Here is a 16,813-nt window from a genome sequence, read left to right as displayed (position 1 = left end):
CGGGGCTGTATGTCAGTCCTAAAAGGATTCATCACCATTTCAGTCATTTGCTCGGAAATCGAACGTCACCACATCCATTTCACCATGTTTATGTTGTCTGCTTGAACTGTGACCAGCAGATGGATTCTGATACATAACAGAGTGTGAGCTGTTGATAGGGGGTTGTGACTCTAACTTGGCTCTGTGAACACATGATCCTCCCCTCCACTGAATCCACCTACTCCTCTCACTGCCTCAGGAGAGCACCCAACATAATCATAGACCGCTCCCACCCTAGTCATTCCCTCTTCTTCCCTCTCCTGTCGGACAGAAGATACAAAAGCTTGAAAGATCAGACTACCAGGCTGTTGGACAGCTTCTATCTAGCAGCTATCAAACACTTGAACGGACATTTATACAATAAAGAAGAACTCTTGATCTGTCAATCTACCTCATCATGACCCTTGCACTTTACTTATCAACCTCCACTGTGCTGCCTTCTCTCTTTTTCTCTTTGGATTATCACCCTCTCCATTACAACCTCCTTCACACATACCTCTGTGGCCTTTTACGCCGACTTCTTGTTCATGTTCTTATGAACTGTTGCAAAGGCTCAGAGTTGGCATTGAGCTGGGTACTGAACACGGACTGAGCAATGGGTTATGGTATAGGGAACAGTCTGAAATATAGATTAGGGTTTGGGGTACCATGACCAAAATAATTCTGTTGTTTTTATGGAGGGTCTATGAAAATATTATTTGTTCAATATTTATCAGTTTGAAGGAATTCCCTTTTTTTGACAGCTTGTCAATTAATAACACTTAAGATAAAAGGAGTTGTTCCACATTTCAATGATCAAATGCAGCTGGTGATGAACAACGACTGTGTTTCATTGGTTAAGTCTGAATTCAGAGGCCAACATTCTACCCTGCACTATCACCGACTCTCTTTAGCAGCACTTTAAAATTATTTTTTTCTAAATGTAGGTACAATGAATGAAGCTCGTTTAATGACATAGGAGGGAAATCATACTACCCGATTATCAGAGTCGTCATCATAGTGTCATACAGCATGCAGACAGTCCCTTCACCCCAGCTCATCCATGTTGCCCACGTTGGGCCCATTGCCCTTGAAACCTTTCCTATCCATATACTATTTTGATACATCTTAAATGTTACTAAGCTGCCTGCCTCAACCACTATTTCTGGCAGCTTATTTCAAATAGTACTACTCATGCATAAAGATGATATTCTTTTTGAATCTCTCGCTTCCAGTCGTAACCTTATGTTGGTTGTCTGATGTTTCTGACAATGATATAACCTGTGTGGGAGGATTTTATAGTGAAAAAGTCGATGCACTGTCTCATCCTTAAAAACTCCTGGCCCAATGGTATGAGAAGTTGTCACGACTGGAAACTAACTTGGTTGCAGTGATTAACCATGACATCTTTATGCCTTGTCATGCCATTCACTCTCCACACTGCCCTCTTGGCCATTGGATCTTGGAGTTGATCTCATCTGCCCAGTCCACCAGAACTGGCTTCGCATGCTGGGGTAGACTTACTGGGGTTGGAGGATCCCGGCTACCTTCATCTGGTATAGCCCACCTGTTGAAGTGCTGTATCAGGTTCAAAGATCCAGCAGCACAAGCTACAGCACAATATAGGCCCTTCAGCCCACAAAGCTGTGCCAAACATGTCCTTACTTAGAAATTACCTCGGGTTATCCATAGCCCTCTATTTTTCTAAGCTTCGTGTACCTGTCCAGGAGTCTCTTAAAAGACCCTATTGTATCTGCCTCTACCACTAACACCGGCAGCCCATTCCATGCACTCACCACTCTCTGTATTTAAAAAAAAAGTTAGCCCTGACATCTCCTCTGTATTTACTTCCAAGTACCTTAAAACTGTGCCCTCTCATGGTAGCCAGTTTAGCCCTGGGAAAAAGCCTCTGACTATCCACATGATCAATGCCTCTCATCATCTTATACACCTCTATCAGTTCTGTACTGAGCTGTACTCTGGAGAGGCTGTACTTGATCTGGTATTGGGAAATGAACCTGGTCAGGTGTCAGATCTCTCAGTGGGAGAGCATTTTGGAGATAATGATCATAATTCTATCTCCTTTACCATAGCATTGGAGAGGGATAGGAACAGACAAGTTAGGAAAGCGTTTAATTGGAGTAAGGGGAAATATGAGGCAATCAGGCAAGAACTTGGAAGCATAAATTAGGAACAGAAGTTCTCAGGAAAATGTATGGAAGAAATGTGGCAGATGTTCAGGGGATATTTGTGTGGAGTCCTGCATAGGAATGATCCAATGAGACAGGAAAAGGATGGTAGGGTACAGGAACCGTGATGTACGAAGGCTGTTGTAAATCTAGTCAAGAAGAAAAGAAGAGCTTACAAAAGTCAAAAAACTAGATAATGATAGAGATCTAGAAGATTATATGGCTAGCAGGAAGAAAGGAAACAGGAAAAAAATCACACTGAAGAAAGAAATTAGGAGAGCCAGAAGGGGCCATGAGAGTAAGACTCACTGGTCTATAATTTCCTGGGCTTTCTCTACTCCTTTTCTTGAATAAGGGAGCAACAATCGCAACTCTCCCATCCCCATTGATGATGCAAAGATCATCACCAGATGCTCAGCAATCTCCTCCCTCACCTCCCACAGTAGCCTGGGGTACATCTCATCCAGTCCCGGTGATTTATCCAACTTGATGTTTTCCATTTAATGTCAGAGAAATGTATACAATATACATCCTGAAATGTTTTTTTCATTGCAAACATCCACGACAACAGAGAAGTGCCCCAAAGAATGAACGACAGATAAATGTAAGAACCCCAAAGGCCCCCCCCCAGCTCCCCACCTCCTGTGCAGAAGCGGCAGCGAGCAACAATCCCCCCTCCCCTTGCAAAAAAGAAGCAAGCATCAGCACCATCACCGAGCATGCAAGTGTCAACAAAGAAATAGCAAAGACACAGACTTGCAGTTACCCCAAAGACTTCACATTACATCCAGCATTCGACATATCACAGATTCTCTCTCTCCCTAATAAGGGCGAAAAAGGTATCTCCATTTTCCCAGTGAGCAGGGAGACATAACAAACCACTTGCTGGTTTATGAGGTTAAAAAGTCTGTTACATTACTTTTTTTTGAGCTCTGTGCCCGAAGATTGCAAAGATCCCAGGTGTTCAGGCCCACAGCAGATATCCTGACTTCCCCCAACAACACACAGATCTCCTGCCTTGAGACCGACCCTCGATCCGCCCATCTCCAGAGTTCCGAGATCTTAAGCTTCCAAATTCGAGCCAAACTCTCATGCCAAACCCTTGGAGTGCTGAACAACGGTCTGTCCTGAAACCATGAGAACGGGTCCCATTCCTGCAAAGAACTGAAATCAGCGTGTGGCCACTGTCACATGCGAACAGTTACTTGGAGCCAAAGGTGAGAGTTTGGTGGCAGATGGAGACCAAATGTGGATGAGTTACCCCAGGGTGGAGCACAACAAGCCTGCCAGCTAGATGTGGCCCCTTCCTGGACACCCCATACACCCCAATTTAATCGTATAGCCTCTTCTTGTTTTTGGCTTACCCTACCTGGGAAAAAGACTGCTTTGACTCTGCCTATGCTACTCATAATATTAAATACCTCTTTCAGGTCACCCCTCAGTCTCCTAGGTTACACGGAATAAATCCATACGTACACAACGCTGGAAGAACTCAGCAGGTCAGGCAGCATCCGTGAGGAAAGAGTAGCCGGAATAAATCCTTTGTCTACACAATCTCTCCTTGTAACAGAACCCACCCCCAACCCAGACAACATCCTGGTAATCTTTTTTGCACTCTTTCTAGATGAATAACACCTTTCCTATAACTGAGTGACCAAAACTATACACAGTACTCCGTGTGGCCTCCCCAATGTCTTATATATCTGCTGCAATAACTTGTCAATGCCAATACTCGGTGCCCTGACTAATAAAGACCAGTTTGCCAAACACCGCTTTCACCACACCATCCATCCATGACACCTTCACTGAACTGTGTACTTGCATGCCTGGGTCCCCTGACTCCCTAATGCGCCCCAGGGCTTTACCACTCACTGTGTAACTCCAACTCTGGTTTGATTTCCCGAAGTATAATACCTCACATTTATCGGGATTGAATCCTCAGCCCACATACCTCGCTGATTGTTCATAATTTTTCTTAACACTCCCCACAACACCATCTATTTTAGTATCATGTGCAAACTGACTAACCATGCCTTGTATATTCACATCCAAATCATTTATACTGTATAAATTACAAACAACAAAGGTTCCAGCACCAGCCTATGTGTTACATCACTAGATTGAGCCTTTCAGTCTGAGAACCAATCCTCCACCATCACTCTCTGCTTCCTAACACTGAGGCAGTCCTGAATCCAATCCACCATCTCCCTGGGATCCCATGCAATCTAACCGTCCAGCCTTGAGGGCCCTTGTCAAAGGCCTCGCTAAAGCCCACATAGACAATTCCCACTGCCCTACACTCATCTGTCCCCAGTTCCCTCTTTGAAGAACTCCCAAGGGATTTGGCAGACACAAGTTTCCATGCACAGAAGCCATGCTGACTGTTCCAAATCAGACCCGACTCTCCAAATGTTGCTAGATTGTGTCCCTCAGAATCCCTTCCATGAATTTTCCCACCACCAATATCAGACTCACCTGTAGTTTCGTGACTTGCTTTTGCTACTGTTTTTTTAAACAACAATACCACATTAACCACTCTCTAGGTCTCCAAAACCTCATATTACCTGTTTATTGGAAGGGTAGTGTGTTGCTTCCCAATGCACCAAAACTGAACAATGTATTCTCGGTGTTGCTTCTATAGCTGTTTATTTAAGGGTAACTTGGCCATGTTGTGACAGGATTGAAGGACTATAGTAATGAGGAGAGATTGAATAAATCAGCTTTTCCTTGTAGCAAAGGAGATTGGGGAGTGATTTGACAGGAGTATATAAAATTAATGAGTGTGTAGGGAGTAGGGCTATTAGAAACATGAGGGCATAGGTTTAAGATGAGTGGAAAGAGCTTTAATTATTTTTTCTTTTGTACATGGATTGTTCGATTACCAGAACTTGCAACCAGAGGAGGTGGGTGAATCAGATATAATCACATCTAATAGGCATGTGGACAGACACATATAAACAAGGCATAGAAGAATTTGGTCCTAATGCAAGCAAATCGGATTCGTGTAGATAAGCAAAAAAGTCAGCATGGATGTATGGGCTGAAGGGCCTGTTTCTATAATATACAGCTCTATGTTGTGATCATTCATAAAGTCAAAGCCATACTGGCCTTTTGACCCACCAAGTCCACTCTAATTATAACCATTCAACCACATTAATTTTTATTCTCCCGCAACTCTGTCAGAGATAAACCTGTAAGAGGAAATTGGAGCATCCAGGAGAAAACCACATGGTCACTAGGGGAACGTGCAAACTCCACACAGACAGCCTGACCTCCAGTGTTTGAATCCTGGTCACCAGAGCTCTGTAGCAGCTTTTTGTTTCATAAACTGTGCAGCCTCCCCACTTACTCCAAGATGTGCTGGAATGTCATTAACAGGTTTAACCATCTGCCAGTGCCAGATCTGTGAGTTAAGAGTGGATGAAAGGCTGCAGAGTTGCCCCAGACCCAGCTAGCTTTTGTTTAAATGATTACCTTTGAAAAAGACTGTTCCATTGTTCTGAAAAGCTTTGTTCAGGTTTGTTTCATCCCCAAGGGGAGAACTACTTTTCTTGCAACTTTTCTTTGTAGCTATCTCTTAATGGCTAGCAATTTTCATCCTGCTTTGTCCATCCCAGGCTTTCAAAAAAGTCTCACACACTGCACTATGAATCCATACACACCCTTGTCCAGAAAATTGTACTTTTCATTGCACCATTCTTGTTGCTATGCATTTTAAATCCAAGAGCTCTTTTGGGGTCAATTGCCACTGGAAACATAATTGACAAAACAAATGTCAGACTCAACACACACTCTGTAGTGTAACAGTCCACCAAAGGTGCCTGAATGTGTCGGTGACCCAGTAATTCTAGCAATAAACAAATATATGCCTCCATTTGCATTGAAGTTCAAATTCTGCCCTTGACTAAACTCTGAATACAGTTAGCATATTTGGAGAAAGATTACTTAAAATTTTTAGACCTAATTTCTAACCAGTAGCATAGGAAAGTACTGAAAATTTAGAATATTCTCCAGCCAAGCTTATAGTTGATTTGAATAGAGATTGATTTTTCTCACAAGTACTGTAAAACTGTTTGCAGAAATATTTTTTCTACTTGTATGATTTAAATTTCCTTTATTTTTACAGGTTATGACTCCAGTCAGATGTGGACAAGGTTACGTTTATGATTCTCCATTGAGGCATCAAAAGGTTTATGATATCCCAGCGGTCCGTCAAGGGGTATGTATGTAATGTATAAAATGGGGTAGAAGGGACAACACAAATGGGCTCTTCAGTCAACTAGTCTCTGCCACTGAGGTCTTAGATGTCACCTGTGCCTGGATTTCATTGTGCCCAGTGCTTCTTGTGTTCTCACACAGTTTCCTTTGACCACAGCCATTCCCTTCACATTATAGCCCCTATCAAAGGAAAGGATTTTCTCTGCTATTCCATACTTAGTTTATTAGTAACTTTAATTTATGGTAGTTTGTGTTTGATACTGCACAAATGGAAATAAACTTGTATCATTTACACCGTCCAACATGTTTATCGTTTTTATAACCAATTCTTATTTAGGGAAGAAAGGCCCGGTCTCTTCATTCCGTCTCAAGTACTGCAGTTTCTCAGCTTTTTAATTTTATTTAATGAGATACAGCATTGGACAGGCCTTTTAAGCTGCACCACCCAGCAACCCCTGATTTAACCCTAGCTTAATCATGGGACAATTTACAGTGAGCAATTAACCTACCAACTGGTATATCTTAGGACTGTGGGAGGAAACCAGAGGACCTGGAGGAAACTCACGTGGTCACCTTACTGGCAACAGCGGGAATTGAACTCAGGTTGCCTGTACTGTCAAGCTTTGTGCTGACCACTACGCTACTGTGCCTATTCCTGTAATATTTTGTATTTCTCTTTTCAAAGTACAGAAACCAATACTACTACACACAATGCTTTTCAATGCAACATGAGCAGATTCACAATTTTTAGTGTAACTTCAGCATTTTTGAGTTTTCTTAGACTAAATAAATCCCAATACATTGGCATTTTTAATTTTTTTATTGATATTCAACCCTGCTTTCAATTATTTGTTCAAGGTGATCTCTTGTAAATTCATGAGCCAGTCCTCATTGGGGGTCAGAGGTGAAGAGGATGAGCAGCTTTAAATTTATTGGTAATATCATTTCAGAGGATCTGTCCTGGATCCAGTATGTAAATACCATTACAAAGTAGGCACATCAGCACTTCTACTTTCTTAGAAATTTGTGAAGATTCTGTATGTCAACTAAAACTTTGACAAGTTTTTATAGGTGCACGTTAGAGAGTGTACCTGCTGGTTGCCTTCTAATGGAAACATCAATGCCCTTGAACTGTAAATTCACAAAAAGTAGTGGATACATCCCAGGCCATCACAAGTAAAGCCCTCCTCATCACTGATATATCTGCAAAGAGTGTTATTGCAAGATAGCAGCATCCATCATCAAGGATTTCTGCCATCTGGTCATTCTCTCTTCTGATGCTGCCATCAGCAAGAAGGTAGAGGAGCCTCAGGTCCTGCACCACCAGATTCAGGAATAGTTGTTATCTCTCAACATTAGGTTCCTGGGCCAGTGGGGATACATTCAACTTCATTCTTCCCAGAATGGAACTGTGCCCACAACCTATGGACTGGTTTTCAAGGACTTTTCTTCACATGTTCTCAATATTTATTGCTTACTTATTTATTATTATTATTAGTTTAGTTTTATTTTCATTTTGTATTTGCAGAGTTTGTTTTCGTTTGCACATTGGTTGTTTGTCAGTCTTGTTATGTGCAGTCTTTCACTGATTCTGTTGTGTTTCTTTGTATGCCCACAGGAAAATAAATCTCTTGGTTGTGTATAGTGACATGCATGTACTTTGATAATAAATTTACTTTGAACTTTGAAGTTCAAGAGAATATTGAATTGATTGATTGAATTTTGGTTTATTGTCATTTAGAAACCACAACTATAATGCAGTTAAAAAATGAAACAACGTTCCTCCAGAATGATATCACAAAAGCACACAACAAAACAGACTACACCAGAAAATCCACATAACGTTTGGCAATCCCCAAATCCAGAGTCCAGAGAGGCTGCTGCGTATTAATATCATGCTATCATCTTAGCGCATTCCCAGGAAAGGAGCTCCAAACCCAGCAGACAAAACAAGACTACCCAGACATACCAAGTCAAGAGACCAACTCTACCACCCAACAAACCAAAAACTAAAGCTACAAGACCTACACAAAACCACATTGTTACAACATATAGTTACAACAGTGCAAACAATACCATAATTGATAAAAAAAAACAGACCATGGGCACAGTAAAAATAGTCCAAAGATGCTAAAAGACTATAAGTTCGAAAGAAACCACCACACAGTTTCCACATGTCCTCAGGGTCCCGATAGACTCCTCATCCCACGTAGGCGACAGAAGGAAATACCCCCGTTATGGACTTCCACGGTGCCGCCGGACTCAGCCTCGCAGATGCAGCACACAGTGAAAGCGCCCCAGCCACAGTGGACTCTGAGTCCGTCGAACCTCCAAGCCTCCGACCAACCCCTCCGGCACAGCCTCTGCCGAGCACACTACGACACCCCTGCCATCGGCCACCGGCAACACGACCCTGAGGACTGGGGGCCTGTTCTTCTGAGCAGAGACCCGAACCTCACAGCAGCAGCATCGAAGAAGGCCTTCCTGGAGATTTCCAGATGTTCCTCCATGCTCCCACGTCCGTTTTTCATCAGATTAGGATTGTGCACTGCACCGCACTTGACAAGTAACAGATATCAACTCCGAAGAGGCCGCTGCAAACTGTGTCACACCGCCATTTATGTCTTATTAAACTGGTCCTATCAAAAGTTAATTTAGTTCATTAAAGTTTAATGCAAACTGGGCAATTAAGAGGTAAATATTAGGATATCTCATGCTATGTTGCATTCTTGGTGTTAACTTCCCATCACCCCCTCTAAATCCCTTCCTCCCGGTTAAGTATAATCTGCAGATTTTGATACCCATTGACTTACTTAATCCATATCCTAGATATGTCTGATGACAATGGACTTGTGACTGATCCATGACTTTCCACATTGCTCCAATCAAAATAGTGGTCATCTTTCATCCCATTCCTCCTTTTATCAAATTTGCTTTACATAGAGTTATTTGACACCACTTGCCCTCACTTTGTCATGAGTCCATTATCCAGAGCCTTAACAAAAACATTCTGAAACATTTTTTAAAAATTGAAAAAATATATATATCCCTCTGCACATTCACTATACAGACCTAATAGCATTCAACTGGTTGGCTGTAGGTCTAGAAATTAAAGTATGAAAGACCATTTTTCTAACTACTATAGTGCAATCTAATCTTGCAGCCACATCTATATAAGACCTTGATAAAAAGGATTCTAAAATCCAGGCAATTTCAAGTTGAATAACAGCAATTAGCCTGAGATTGGCTTGAGTTCTAACAAAACTTTACTTTCTGTTTACAGCTGTATGACATCCCTCCTTCAGTGCTAAAAGGACCCATGCCTCAGATGCAGTCTGAAGACTTCAGAGCCAGAGGGTTGTATGCTATACCACCTAGTTTGGGGAAGGAAAATCAAAGTGTGAGTAGTCACTACATTGTCACAAATCTCAAGTTCCATCACTTTCTTCTGGATCAAATTTCTCTTTTAAGGTTTCAGCAGTTCAAAAGTTGGTGGCAGGATTTCAGTGATAAGCTGCACAAGGGTCCAACTATATATAAAAAAAAGTCAATAATGCTTTTGAGTCTTTAAGAATAGATTTACAGTAATTACATCTATGCCATCAGTTAGATGATTGTTTCCATCTCTAATTTTTTTCTCTGTCCCATGATCATCAGTAGCTCATGGATTGTAATAATCCCTGGCTTGGCCCCTGACTGGCTCTCCTAAAACTTGGGCCATCCACAGCTCTGCTGCCAGTAACCTAACTTATACCATTCGCCCTAAACCATCCTTTAATTCTGACCCTTGGCTCACACCAGAGTTTAATGTCTGCTCCATCAGCCTTCACCTAATGCCCCAAACTGCAATTCCCTCTCTAAATATGAAAGGACTTCATGAAGTGGTAGGTCACTCAGCCCATCTCGTCATCTATGCTTTTTAACAAGATGGTGATTGATCTAACTTTAACCTTTACTCTGTATTTCTGCCCCTTTCCTGCAACTAATCACCCACTTCCTTATCCTGGGTCAACCTACTTCTGACCAAGAAAATTCAAGTTCACTGTTTGCACTGCCCTTTCAAGAAGAGGTTTCTAAAGATAAAAGATGCGCTGAGAGGGGAAATACTGTTATTTCATTACTGCTTTAAGTAGATGACCCTTATATGTTTAAACAGTAGCCTCTTGCTCTAGATTACCCCACAAATGTTGAAATCCCCTCTGCTTCCTCCTGTCAAGACATTTCTTAGATAGTTTAGTCATAATCACAGCAAGAGGCGGAGAGGGAAGAGGTAAAAGAAGCTCGGAGAGAAGCTGTTTTTTTTTTAACTGATCGGGGCAAAGACTGCGCAGGCGGGTGATGTAGCGCACCAAAGGTTTAAAAAGAAAGACCACCGTATACAGCAGCCATCGTCAGAGTGGACTGAGGCAGACTGGGACGGCTTTGGCTCAATCAGGCTTTGGTGAGAACAGGCAGAGGTGAGGTTGAACGGGGCACGACTGTGCAAGCGCGTGAAGGTCAGCCTCTGAGATCAGCAGGGGAATTTAAAAAGCCAGCAGAAGCTGAGTACGAGCTTCACTCTAAGTGAGGTAAGGCCGGGTAAGCTCCTTTAATTAATCTAATTAGCTTAGGAGTAGGTAATAGAGGCAGCAGTTAGGGCAGTTGAGTGCTCTGTTTGCAGTATGTGGGAAGTCATGGCGAGCACAGCTGTCCCTGATGACTACACCTGCGAAAGGTGCATCCAGCTGCAGCTCCTGACAAGCCGTGTTAGGGAGCTGGAGCTGGATGAACTTCGGATCATTCAGAGGGCAGAGGCAGAAATAGACAGGAGCTTCAGGGAGTTAGTCACCCCGAGGAGTCAGGAGACAGGTAGTTGGGTGACTTTCAGGAGAGGGAAGGGGAGTAGACAGGAAGAGCAGAGCACCCCTGTGGCCGTTCCCATCAACAATAAGTATACCGTTATGGATACTGTTGGTGGGGACGACCTACCAGGGACAAGTTGCAGTGGTTGCATCTCTGGCACCGAGACTGAACCCTCAGCTCAGAAGAGAAGGAGGGAAAAGAAGAGAGCAGAAGTGATAGGGGATTCAATAGTTGGGGGGACAGATAGGAGTTTCTGTGGAAGAGACCAAGAATCCCAGATGGTCTGTTGCCTCCCTGGTGCCAGGGTCCACGATATCTCGGATCGAGTTCTCAGTATTCTCAAGAGGGAGGGTGAGCAGCCGGATGCCATGGTCCATGCAGGGACCAATGACGTGGGTAGGAAGAGTGAGGAGGTCCTGAAAGGTGAGTTAAGGGAGCTGGGTGCCAAGTTAAAGGACAGGACCTCCAGGTTAGCAGTCTCAGGATTGCTACCAGTGCCACGTGCAGGTGGGTTTTGAAATAGTAAATAGTGCAGATCAACACGTGGCTGAAGACATGGTGCAGGAGGGAGGGCTTCAGATTTATAGATAATTGGACAGTTTACCAGGGAAGGTGGGACCTGTTCTGGTGGGACGGTTTACATCTGAACTGGAGGGTGACAAATATTCTCGCAGGTAGGTTTGCTGGAGAGGCTCCAGTGGATTTAAACTAGATACAAGGGGGTAGGGGAACCAGAGTGTAGGAACAGATGTATGGGAGAAGGAAGAAAAAGAAGACAGTAAAGTTCTGTGTACTGTTAGAGATAAACAGAGAGGAAGAGGTAGAGAATTTCTTAAATGCATTTATTTTAATGCTAGGAGCATTGTAAGAAAGGTGGATGAGCTTAGAGCATGGATTGATACCTGGAAATATGATGTTGCAGCTATTAGTGAAACATGGTTGCAGGAGGGTTGTGATTGTCAACTAAATATTCCTGGATTTCATTGCTTCAGGTATGATAGAATCGGAGGGACAAGAGAGGGGAGGTGTTGCATTGCTTGTCAGAGAAAATATTACAGCAGTGCTCTGTCAGGATAAATCAGAGGGCTCGTCCAGGGAGACTATTTGGGTGGAATTGAGGAATGGGAAAGGTGTAGTAACACTTATAGGGGTGTATTATAGACCACCTGATGGGGAGCAAGAATTGGAGGAGCAAATTTGCAAGGAGATAGCAGATATTTGTAGTAAGCACAGGGTTGTGATTGTGGGAGATTTTTATTTTCCACACATGGACTGGGAAGCCCATACTGTAAAAGGGATAGATGGTTTGCAGTTTGTAAAATTTGTGCAGGATAGTTTTTTGCAGCAATGCATAGAGGTACCGACTAGAGAAGAGGCAGTGTTGGATCTTCTGTTAGGGAATGAAATAGGTCAGGTGATGGAGGTGTGTTGAGGTACTTCGGGTCCAGTGATCACAACGCCATTAGTTTCAATATAATTATGGGGAAGGATAGGACTGGACCCAAGGTTAAGATTTTTGATTGGAGAAAGGTTAACTTTGAGGAGATGCAAAAGGATTTAGAAGGAGTGGATTGGGACAATTTATTTTATGGGAAGGATGTAATAGAGAAATGGAGGTCATTTAAAGGTGAAATTTTGAGGGTACAGAATCTTTATGTTTCTGTTAGGTTGAAAGGAAAGGTTAAAAGTTTGAGAGAACCATGGTTTTCAAGGGATATTGGAAACTTGGTTTGGAAAAAAAGAGATATCTACAATAAATATAGGCAGCATGGAGTAAATGAGGTGTTCGAGGAATATAAAGAATGTAAGAAGAATCTTAAAAAAGAAATTAGAAAAGCTCAAAGAAGATACGAGGTTGCTTTGGCAAGTAAGGTAAAAATAAATCCGAAGGGTTTCTACAGTTATACTAATAGCAAAAGGATAGTGAGGGATAAAATTGGTCCCTTAGAGAATCAGAGTGGACAGCTATGTGTGGAACCAAAAGAGATGGGGGAGATTTTGAACAATTTCTTTTCTTCAGTATTCACTAAGGAGAAGGATATTGAATTGTGTAAGGTAAGGGAAACAAGTAGGGAAGTTATGGAAACTATGACGATTAAAGAGGAGGAACTACTGGCACTTTTAAGGAATATGAAAGTGGATAAATCTCTGCGTCCTGACATGATATTCCCTGGGACCTTGAGGGAAGTTAGTGTGGAAATAGCAGGGGCTCTGACAGAAATATTTCAAGTGTCATTAGAAACGGGGATGGTGTTGGAGGATTGGCATATTGCTCATGTGGTTCCATTGTTTTAAAAGGGTTCTAAGAGTAAACCTAGCAATTATAGGCCTGTCAGTTTGATGTCAGTGGTGGGTAAATTAATGGAAAGTATTCTTAGCGATAGTGTATATAATTATCTGGAAAGACAGGGTCTGATTAGGAACAGTCAATGTGGATTTGTGCATGGAAGGCAATGTCTGACAAATCTTATTGAATTTTTTGAAGAGGTTACTGGGAAAGTTTGACGAGGGTAAAGCAGTGAATGTTGTCTATATGGACTTCAGTAAGGCCTTTGACAAGGTTCCACATGGAAGGTTAGTTAGGAAGGTTCAATCGTTAGGTATTAATATTGAGTAGTAAAATGAATTCAACAGTGGCTGGATGGGAGATGCCAGAGAGTAGTGGTGAATAACTGTTTGTCAGGTTGGAGGCTGGTGACTAGTGGTGTGCCTCAGGGATCTGTACTGGGTCCAATGTTGTTTGTCATATACATTAATGATCTGGATGATGGGGTGGTAAATTGGATTAGTAAGTATGCAGATGATACTAAGGTAGGTGGCGTTGTGGATAATGAAGTAGGTTTTCAAAGCTTGCAAAGAGATTTAGGCCAGTTAGAAGAGTGGGCTGAACGATGGCAGATGGAGTTTAATGCTGATAAGTGTAAGGTGCTACATTTTGGTAGGAATAATTAAAATAGGACATACATGGTAAATGGTAGGGCATTGAAGAATGCAGTAGAACAGAGTGATCTAGGAATTATGGTGTATAGTTCCCTGAAGGTGGAATCTCATGTGGATAGGGTGGTGAAGAAAGCTTTTGGTATGCTGGCCTTTATAAATCAGAGCATTGAGTATAGGAGTTGGGATATAATGTTAAAATTGTACAAGGCATTGTTAAGGCCGAATTTGGAGTAGTGTATACAGTTCTGGTCACTGAATTATGGGAAAGATGTCAACAAAATAGAGTACAGAGAAGATTTACTAGAATGTTACCTGGGTTTCAGCACCTAAGTTACAGGGAAAGGTTGAACAAGTTAGGTCTTTATTCTTTGGAGCGTAGAAGGTTGAAGGGGGACTTGATAGAGGTATTTAAAATTATGAGGGGGATAGATAGAGTTGACGTGGATAGACTTTTTTCCATTGAGATTAGGGGAGATTCAAACAAGAGGACTTGAGTTGAGAGTTAGGGGGCAAAAGTTTAAGGGTAACATGAGGGGGTACTTCTTTACTCAGAGAGTGGTAGCTGCGTGAAACAAGCTTCCAGTAGAAGTGGTAGAGGTAGGTTCAGTATTGTCATTTAAAGTAAAATTGGATAGGTATATGGACAGGAAAGGAATGGAGGGTTATGGGCTGAATGCGGGTCAGTGGGATTAGGTGAGAGTAAGTGTTCGGCACGGACTAGAAGGGCAGAGATGGCCTGTTTTCATGCTGTAATTGTTATATGGTTATATATATGTCTTCATCAGGCTATGGACTCCAGCAGAGAGATCTCTAATTTGCTCAAAGTTTCATCCTGAGCCATTCCAGCTGTCTATCTAGTAAACTTCTTATGAACTGTTTCCAACACATCAGCAGCCTTCTTTACACTGTATACAGTTCTTCAGATGTGGTTTTACCAATGTTCCATACAACTGAAGAATAACTTCCTGACTTCTGTGTACAGACTCACTGGCTATAAATGATCAAATGGCTGTTTGCTTGTCTAATTACCTCCCGTATCTGCTACTAGACCTTTTGGAAGTCATGATTGGGCATTCAGTTCCCTCTGAATCTCAGAGTTCTGCAGTATTTCACCACCTAGATAATACAATTTTTTCAGTATTTCTCCTTTTCAAGTTTTATTTATGTACCCTGTAATAACAATTTAATATTAGTTTCAAATATTCTCCCTATGACAGATGTTAAGTTTCCTGTTTTTTGTTCATCCTCCTGTTTTGAATAAAGGGGATTTCATGTACTGTTTCAGAATCTAAAGGAACCTTCCTAACTCTAGTGAATTTTAGAAGATTAAAATCAGTGCAACAACCATCTCACTCACCACTTCTCTTAAGACCTCACAAGGATGTCCATCAAGACCCAGAGACTCATCAATCAACAGTTCAAAAAATTTGCTCAGTCCCAATGCCCAGGTGACTGTAATTTTCCTGAGTTCCTGCTTTCCTTGCAATTCCCAACTTATAGCTGTTTCTGGGATGTTTTGTGTTTCCATTGTCATGAAAACTAATACAAAACATCTGGTTAATTCATTCCCCTTGCCTGTGTTTCCATTATTAATTTTCCAGCACTTGTTATTTGTTTTTGTTTTTATGGATAACGTTGGTACATGGAGCTTAGGAAAATAGAGGGCTATGGGTAACCCTAGGTAATTTCTAAAATAAGTACATGTTCAGCATTGTGGGCTGAAGGGCCTGTATTGTGCTGTAGGTTTTCTGTGTTTCTATGTTGTCTCACACACCATTATTTGCCTTTTTTCATCCTTGTCTCTTAATGGTCCTGTCCTCAAACCCATTGTTCATCTGTCTCAAGATGTAGCTCAGCATTAAGTTTTGTTGATAAGACTTTTACAAAGTTCAACTAAGACACTATTGTTAGTTTCTCCAAGAATATCACAACCTTGTCATAGGGTTTGGAGGCTTGTGTGCCTCAATGGGTTGGAGAGGTATGCTGGCTGGAATCAGGGCTTTGTGCTTTGGCTCTTGGTAGGGTCCCCCATACCAAACAAGTCAAAGGGTAGAGGCCAGATGAAGAGTGGTACACCAGTCCTTCAGGTTCAGGGGTTCAGCTCAGGGCTAACAACTGTGACTGTATTTAAAAAAAAAACAGTTTTAGAAACAGTAGTGAAGAATCCTTCTACATCTATGCACAACAGTATTCATGAGTCTCCACCCGGGACTAGCATGACTGACAGTAGTGAAAAAAGAGCTACTGACACAATGAAAGAAGCTCAGAACACCACCAGAGATGGAGGAGCTTCATTGCTGCCCTAAACACCAGTTAGTCAATAGACAATAGACAATAGGTGCAGAAGTAGACCATTCGGCCCTTCGAGCCTGCACCGCCAATTTGAGATCATAGCTGATCAACTACTATCAATACCCGGTTCCTGCCTTGTCCCCATATCCCTTGATTTCCCTATCCATAAGATACCTATCTAGCTCCTTCTTGAAAGCATCCAGAGAATTGGCCTCCACTACCTTCCAAGGCAGTGCATTCCAGACCCCCACAACTCTCTGGGAGAAGGAGTTTTTCCTTAACTCTGTCCTAAATGACCTACCCGTTATTCTCAA

General features: G+C 42.1%; 1 protein-coding gene across 2 annotated transcripts in view; it reads left to right on the top strand.

Moving 5' to 3' along the window:
- The window catches only part of nedd9 (neural precursor cell expressed, developmentally down-regulated 9), a 131,202-nt gene that overhangs the window by 104,021 nt on the left and 10,368 nt on the right, over nucleotides 1-16,813 (top strand). For both annotated transcript variants that reach the window (XM_059945574.1, XM_059945575.1), the window contains 2 exons: nucleotides 6,334-6,426; nucleotides 9,709-9,825. In XM_059945574.1, coding sequence (XP_059801557.1) covers nucleotides 6,334-6,426; nucleotides 9,709-9,825 — 210 coding nt within the window. The remainder of the gene's footprint in view (nucleotides 1-6,333; nucleotides 6,427-9,708; nucleotides 9,826-16,813) is intronic.

Source organism: Hypanus sabinus, chromosome 20 (assembly GCF_030144855.1).
Source record: "Hypanus sabinus isolate sHypSab1 chromosome 20, sHypSab1.hap1, whole genome shotgun sequence".
NCBI classification, from domain to species: Eukaryota; Metazoa; Chordata; class Chondrichthyes; order Myliobatiformes; family Dasyatidae; genus Hypanus; species Hypanus sabinus.
The sequence above is the reverse complement of the archived record's forward strand: the minus strand, read 5'-3'. Positions and strand labels throughout refer to the sequence as shown.